Here is an 8,054-nt window from a genome sequence, read left to right as displayed (position 1 = left end):
AGTTCGTATCAATCAAATACATTACATAGTGGGTCAATTGGTTTTTTGGCCTTTTACAAAAATAAATTTAGTTTTATGATCCTACCTCTTTTTTTTACACATGAGAGATTTACTTTTACACATAAGAGATCTTTCATTTACACATAAAAGATTTAAAAAAGATAATTTTTTAAATTTAATATTGTAAAAGGTCAAGAAAACCTAAAACCTCAAAAAAATAATAAAACTGAAGGAGTAACTAGTAAGTACACTTGTAATGTAAAATTGATTGAAGAGTATTCCTATTTTTTTATTATTATTCAAGCACCGAAGAGAATAAAAAATCTCATTATCTGGTGTTTTCGCGCATTTTCAATTTCCCGCGCAAAACGAACCAATATAAGCCTTCGTTTTTTCCCACTACCACTAACTTCCAACGCACGCATATGCAACCGCCATGACCTCCGCCGCAACCAAAAACCCCTCCGCCGTCCGCCACCATCAACCACCACCGCCACCATCATTGACCGACGTAGACATAGTTCAATTAGCTCAACTATATCACCCCCAATCCTCCACTCCACTCCCCCAATTTCTCCTCTCCGATGACTCTCACCAGACCCTTGTATCCTATCTCCACTCACGCGCCTCTTCTCCGAACCCCTCACTCGCTGTCTCCGAATACCTCTCAGCTCTCCTCTCCCTTACACAACTCCACGCTTCACTTTCCCCACTCGTCCCTCTTCTTCTTTCTTCCTATATTTCCCTTTTCACTTCCCATAAAATCCTCCACGATAAATCCTCTCTCTCCATTTTCCAACTTTTCGTGTCCCATATCGAAACAGTCCAAGTCCATGAATTAACGACAATAGTAGATTTGATTATATCTTATTTACCTCAGATTATTGATTCTGAGGATACTCATGTATTAACTATACTTGCTAAATGTATAGAGCTGATTAGGTTTTCAAATGATGTTGATAAGCCTTTGGAATATGTCGATAAGGTGTTTGATAAAATTCTTAGCTGTGATTGGAGTAAGGTTTTGTTGTTAAAATTGGTAGAAATTGTGAAGGATTTGAATTTCATTGAGAAGGGGAAGAGGAGGGAATTTTTGGAGCGGGTGTTTAGTGGAATGAGGAACGTGGACTTGCAGGATTTGCCCGGGTTGGTGTATCAATTGTTGATATTGGGATCAAAGGGTTTTGGTAAGAAGGAAGTCGTCGAAGGGATTGTGATGTATTTTGGTGGGGTGAAGTCAGGTGGTTCAATAATGAGGCAAGTTGAAGGGACTGTGTTGCTTCATGTGAATTTTGCTGTTAAGCAGGATCCTTCTTTAGGACAAGAGGTGTTAGGGTTAGTGAGGTCCGATTATCGGGTGTTTAATCATTTTACTGTTGCAATATTGTTGTCAGTTGCTAGAGTTAAGAGGCTCGCTGACAGCTCCATTGCGGTTCTGAAAACATCACTGTTTGCTGCGTATAAAGACTTGAAATTTGCCAGGTGCTTTTTGCATTAAGTTCTGATGACTATGTGGATGTAATACTGTTTTCCAATTTATATGATATTAATTACTACTATATAAACAGCTTTTTTGTTGACAGTAATTTTTCAAAGACGTAAATATTTGTAATTAAAAATGTGATATAATCTAAATATGTTCATTTATTTTAGGCAAATTATGGAATCAATGTCTGAATAGAGACCAAAAATTATATCATTTTACCACATACTTTGTACTATGTCATCTTTTGGATGAGGGATTATTTGTTTGTACAAGTATAAGCCCGATTCCGATCCATCCCTAGAATGTATGAGAAGCTTTCCATAAAAGTGTAACTGTTTCTAAACTGTAAGACCTTTGCCATGATCATTGATATCATATTTGCTAAAAAGAATGGTACCCCTAACGCCATCATTAATTCTCTAAACTGTTATCGACACTACTGCCGTGTTCCATAGCAATGTTGTTGCATTTCAGGAGCTGTAAATGGCTATCATCTGACTTGAAGGAACACTATTTGCATACTGCCAGAAACATGGAGAAGGCTGTGCTAAGAGCTGTAAGTTCCTTTCGACTTTTTACCTCATGCATCTAATTACATCATTATTCCTCTGCATGCCTTTGTGATCTGCGAGAGGAGATTGCTCAGAGGTTCTTCCACAATGCATTGAGCAAATATACATACATTCCTGATCAGAATAAAATATGAGAAGGAAGACTGCATGATTTCTTTGGTATGCAAGAAGATGATAACACATAAGATACAGTTCATTGTTAGCGCTATAAACTTGGCAGCCTTTTTTCAAGAGATGCCCAACATTTATTTGCTGGAGTTTATAGCTGTGAACAGACTGAAGATGATGAAACATGTATCATTGGCTACATATTTCGATCTCTGGTCCTCTCAGTGAGTCATGGGTTTATTATGTCTTTTTTCTTTATCCGTAGGTTAGTGAGAGCAACTGCGGAAGAGAACACGTGGTGCCAAGTACCGTACAACTTGGATTTGTGTTGCTTGAAGGAATCGAAGAAGGAACTAAAAAATATGAAAAGTCTGATGATATGATAGGTCCTGACGAGCTAGGTACTCAGGTTCTCAAGAGTCTATTTGAGGTTCATGATATGGCAAGAAATGAGGTCAGTATGAAAGGTCTATGTTCATCCAACCTTGGCATCATTTTCCAAAAAGTCTCGTTCTTGATTCTGTTAGTAGATCTTCTTATATCTAAATTCTAAGGTACAAGGACAGGACGCTGCAACTTATAATTACTTTCACTTGCTGATTTCTTGCAGATAATAGAGCAATGCAAATTACGTATCCTCTCTTTGAAGCCTGAACAAAGCTTTCCTGTAATAAGGTGATTGCAAGTCTTAGCTAAGGATTTTGGTCCACACTTTTTGGTAGTGTTTACCAATAATCAATTTATTTGTCCTTGATAGACTGCTTGGTTGTCTTATCTGTACTTATCCATACCCAATGTTGGAGCACATTTCACATCTGAAGGAACTGTTGGATTATTTCACATTCATGAATGAAAAGGTCTCCTCTCATCTTGTTGCTGCCCTTTTGCCTCTAATCAGATCAAGCCGTGATCTTCAGGTACTCATTGATATCTTACTGTTTCTTCTATTGTCGATTATGTATTCAGATATTGAAAAACTTAAATAGTGTACTGGAACTTAAGGATATCACAGATGTACAATAGCAAAAATAAATTAATCGTTTCTGTTGAGAAGGATTCTGAATCAGTTAAGAAGCTTAATGAAGCTGTTTACTATCTTCTTTCAACGAACTATAGAATGAAACATGTCAAATTTGCTTCCTAATTCAATCAGCACTCTCTCTCTCTCTTCTCTTGCCGTGGTGAATAGTTAACTGCACATTCTTCATTGGAATCACAACTTTGAGGTTAAAATCTACATCCTTTTCTATTTCTTCTTTGTTCCTTTGTTATTTATCCTATCTTGTCAATGGTGCAGGATTATACCATCTTGGTCTTGCGTAAGGCAATGTTTAGACGAGAAGACTCGATTCGTCTTGCTGCAACAAGTTCAATTGTCAATTTGATATTGGCTGAAAAACAATCAAAGAAAGATGGACCATTTTCGTGTCAAGACTCAAGCAGTCAAGCGAGTAGCAGCCAGCAAGCTGAAGTTTACCGTGCACTTGGATCTAGTCTTTTCCAGGAGCTAAATGGTTTGTTGCAGAGGTGCCTTTATCAGCAGGTAGCACTTACATATTTTTCTCTCCTTGTCTTTTCTTGGTTTTCTCCCATGAACATCTTGACAATGAGCTTTCTGCTTAAGGGGTGAAAATAGTACTCATGGAAAAATGTTCCTTTTTAGGCAAAGGTCAGAGAGATTCTATATCATGGACTTCTTAAGCTTGTTTTGGTGGATCCTTTAACTTCTGGAGCTGTTTTTGATTTTCTCTTCCCCCATTTCTTGCGATTTTACAGAGAGGTATGGATAGTTCTCTAACTGTTAATCTGACTTTCTTGTGATATTACCTGCCTATGATTTTGCCTTACCTCTTGATGCATGGTTGTTTGTTTCAGGATGCAGATGTTCTACTGGATATTAACCAATGTACTAATTCAGAGAGTGGGAAAGTGTATATTCAAGAGCCACTAGACTGCCTTCTCTCCTGTATCTCCTGGATGCTTCTTCTTCAGCCACATGGGAAAACTGACCATCCTTCAGATTCATGGACTTGCTTTGGCTTCTCTCTGACACAAGAAAATGAGGTATTCTAGTTAAATAGGCAAGATATCCCCACTGATTCAAAGCTTGTTACCTACTATTTTGGCATTTGATAAAATTGCAGCAGCCTGGAAAAGCGTGGTCCAAAGAGTCACTGTCCAATGCGTTATCAAAGATTCGGGACTTCCTAAGAAATGCAGATATGGAAGGTGCGAGAAACTGTTGAGTTCAGGTTGAATAAAGTTCAACTTGAGGGCAGTTAATTTTGCTATTGTTGATATTTCTTGACCTAAGCAGCTTATGTTGAACACCAAACAGTATTAGTTGACCATTTTTCTTACTCCACACCAAAATTAGTGTTGTTGACTCTGATTATGTTTCTTGCTATTGAGTTACAGCTATTTTTAACTTCCTTGCACTGCAGAAAATTCGTTGCTAGTTGTTTAGTGAAGCTAATGATTGTTTGATATTGTTATTTGCATGTTAAATCAGGCTTACTTGGCAAAAATCAGGATACAGGCTCTACTCCTTTAGAAGAGGAAAAACGGAGATGCTGTTCTTCAATTTTATTAGGAATCATTGAGGTGATGTTGAATGTAGTAGGGACTGAGTTTGGAAAAACAACTGATGTGAAAAAGTTTGAGTTGGAAAAAGAGCTGTTTGACTTCATTGGTATTTTTGAATCTCTGGACCGAAATATATGTAGACAGGGTGGTGGTTCAACTCAAAGAGGTTTTATACGGCCTACTGCAAGCACTACTTCAGAAGAGCTTGAATTTAGTGGCAGTAAATTATGTCAGGAACGAATTCCTCTCTTAGCAACTTCAATTATCTATCAGCTGTTGCAAAACACTATAGAATCATGGAGATATGATGGCTTTAACAACAATGTGGCCTCTCAAAAGCATAGCCAATTATCATCTGGAAAGGCACCAACTCAGTATTATAAAATTCTTTCGTTTACTCTTAACCTTTGCCTCCGTCAGCTAAAAGCATCCTCTGTTGTGCGACAGCAAGATCCTCTAAAAATGTTGATCTATGGGGAGATCAAGCAGTTGGGCTCCCCTTTGCTGAAAATGATTTGGTGGCTCCTCTCTGAACCAAAATCTATGACAGATAGTAGGAAAAAAGATGCTAATGTGAAGAAAGATCTTGATGACAGGAAGGAATATATCCATTCGGCACTTCTTTCCTTGAAAGAATTGCTGGCATTAATCTTGCATGAGTTGGATTATTCTGTTCTGATAGATGACCTGGCTGCAGTTTCTGGTCCTGGGGATGAAGTGGGCAATGCTATGGATGGCGATATTGATACCGAATGTGAAAAAGCTGATGACATTCTTTACAAATATACAAGTGAAGAATTATTCATCAAAAACAGTATAAGGCCACTGATTTCTATGCTTCTTGCACGTTCTTTCTTCCGTGAAGTTGAGGTAAATGCGTATGATTGGGAGTTTTTGCGTGATGTATAGCCTAGTTCTTTATACTATTTAATAGCATCTATGTTATGTTTGCTGCCAGGTTCTTTGTGATATTATCATGTTAATTAGCAATAAACTGCCAGAGGAGCAAAGGAATCTTGTTGGTAATTGGGCTAAATGCATCTGCAAGACCAGTAAAATATCAAATCCCAAGGCTGCTAAAAGTATTGTATCTATTGCTATGTTGTTGACATCACCACCAAGTGACTTAATTATTGCTGAAGACATGGCTGCAGAGCTTCTGAAAGTGGTGGGATCAGAATCAGAGAAGTTTGATTCACAAGTGACATTGGACGCGTATTCAATTATAAACAAATCAACCAGTGCTGCAGTAGCTTCACTAATACTGCACTTAGTTGAATCAGTTATTCTCGACACTGAATGGGTCATAAGGAAATTGAAGATATATTCTGTTGCAAATACAAGAGCTGTTTTAGTTAATCAGAATGGTGAAAGAGATCCAGGATTGGCGCTGGAAGAGATTGTTTATTCAAGAGCAGAAGCAGTTGTAAAGGTGTTATCTTCTTTTGTGATGATGGACCTTAAGGGTATGTTAAAAAGAATCTAGATATTCTTGTTATTAATTAATCTACTTTTTTTTTTAATCATGTTCCAATCATTTAACACCAACACAAATAGCAGATCCTCAGGCAGAGCAGTTGGTGAAGTTAGCTGCAAGGTTTTACAAGAACTTAGCCCAAATGTCAAAGCTTCTAATTGCTTCCAAAGGTGTGAAACAACCTTTACCAAGCCTCAAGTATCAAAAGCTTGTGGAAGTAACTTGTAGCCAGCTAACAGCTCCACTCTACAATTTTATGGTAGTGATGCAAAAGGTAAAGGCTTTGGAAACTCTTGTTTAAGCTAAAGCTTCACTTCTTTTGTTGAAATGGTTTTGTTTATTCTACCTGCTTGACTTGTAGAAACAACTGGAGAGCACGAAATCTAAAGCACTCGTCAATAAAATCAAAAGGGAGAACAGATGCATCCCCGACTTGATTTACCAAATAGAAGATTATGAGAAATATCTCATACAAATTAGCAAGGCTACAAAAATAAATTTGCTGAGGCATGCAAAACGAAGCACCTCCAGGGACTTCAAGATAATAGAGCCACAAAGTTTTTCCGTAGAGGAAGGTGCTGGAAGCCAAGATGCAGAAGATAATGATGCAGCACGAGGTGAGAATGAAGAAGACCCTCGTGATGAAGAAGGAAATGGAGCAGAAGACGAATCAGTGGTTGGAGCTGAAGATGATGATGAAGGAAATGAAGTGGAAGATGCATTAATGGCTGCATACAATAGTCCACCAGCAGTAGAGGCTTCTGAGTCCGAAAATGAAGCTGAAGCTGATCTTCCTAAGGCAAAGAGAGCAAAAATGACGAGGGTTGTTGAGGACTCGGATGAAGAAGCATAAAAGAGGCAGAATTGTCAAATTTTAAAGCTGTGAGCTGTTGTCTGGAAACTAGGATTCATGTAAATATGAAGAAACAGTTTGAAGTTTTTCACGTCTTTGAAAGATGGCAGCCAGCAGTCCAGTTTCTAACTCCATTTTCTAGCAGCTTTTAGGAAATTTCTTTGTAATTGAGGTGAAGAAAAATGTATTTGATTGTGTATATCCGCATAGTTTTACTTTTTGTGCATGGGAAGTTTAAATTTTTATGCCAAAGGATCTAAAAGAAGAAAAAGAACAAATTCTATATTATTTTGATAAATAGTGACCATGCAACTAACATATTCCTACGGGAAGGTGTGATCCTTGAAGTGATAGTTATGTTGCAACAAGAATTATTGAGTCCTAATGTGAACATTCTTTTGTCTGTTTTAAAATTGTTTCTTAAATTCCTATAAGAATTTGAAGTTGTATATTCTATTCTGTTTTAAAATCGTTTCTTAAATTCCTATAAGAATTATTGATTCAGCCTGATTGAATCAAATCTTGGATACCTCTCTTAAAATACCCTTTTTTTCCCAACAAACTCTGACGGTCTGTATTTTATTTTTGAAAATACAATCATGATATGAAATGGAGAGAAAACGGGCAAAATTACTACTAGTACTTGCTTCACCAGAGGAGATCTAATATGATTTTTAAACAATAAGTTATTTTTATATATCAAACATACATTATTCTCTTCGAATACAAAGAGCTGCTTAACATATGAAAAAGAAAAAAGAAAAAGAAAAAGAAAAAGAAAAAGAAGCAGGTGACCCCACTCGAGTGAAATTTAAAAATGATGTATTCATTAAAGAAAAAAGGATAACATTAGTTCCATGTAAAGAGTCGGTTAAGTTATACTACCATTTCTCCCTATACTTTTTGAGCTAGCGTTTAGACATAAATTTGGTTAGAACTTGAATTTTTTTTTTTTAAAATTAACTAAAAAAT

The 8,054-nt window shown here is 36.9% G+C and overlaps 1 protein-coding gene across 1 annotated transcript; it reads left to right on the top strand.

The window, feature by feature from the left end:
* The first annotated feature begins 396 nt into the window (after positions 1 to 396).
* LOC104111078 (uncharacterized) lies at positions 397 to 7,433 on the top strand. The gene is made up of 13 exons (XM_009620680.4): positions 397 to 1,482; positions 1,961 to 2,042; positions 2,432 to 2,620; positions 2,777 to 2,841; positions 2,924 to 3,083; positions 3,464 to 3,709; positions 3,830 to 3,946; positions 4,042 to 4,230; positions 4,311 to 4,395; positions 4,679 to 5,622; positions 5,711 to 6,218; positions 6,313 to 6,503; positions 6,591 to 7,433. Exons 1-13 carry the CDS (start codon positions 437 to 439, stop codon positions 7,080 to 7,082), a joined length of 4,314 nt encoding a protein of 1,437 aa, XP_009618975.1. The 5' UTR covers positions 397 to 436; the 3' UTR covers positions 7,083 to 7,433.
* The last annotated feature ends 621 nt before the right edge of the window (positions 7,434 to 8,054 follow it).

This window comes from Nicotiana tomentosiformis, chromosome 9 (genome assembly GCF_000390325.3).
Source record: "Nicotiana tomentosiformis chromosome 9, ASM39032v3, whole genome shotgun sequence".
NCBI classification, from domain to species: domain Eukaryota; kingdom Viridiplantae; phylum Streptophyta; class Magnoliopsida; order Solanales; family Solanaceae; genus Nicotiana; species Nicotiana tomentosiformis.
The sequence above is the reverse complement of the archived record's forward strand: the minus strand, read 5'-3'. Positions and strand labels throughout refer to the sequence as shown.

Coding starts and splice junctions, on each gene's coding strand:
- LOC104111078 (XM_009620680.4), top strand. CDS start 437: ATGACCTCCGCCGCAACCAAAAACCCCTCCGCCGTCCGCCACCATCAA. Junction 1,483..1,960: donor AAAGACTTGAAATTTGCCAG/GTGCTTTTTGCA, acceptor GTTGCATTTCAG/GAGCTGTAAATGGCTATCAT. Junction 3,084..3,463: donor GATCAAGCCGTGATCTTCAG/GTACTCATTGAT, acceptor TCAATGGTGCAG/GATTATACCATCTTGGTCTT.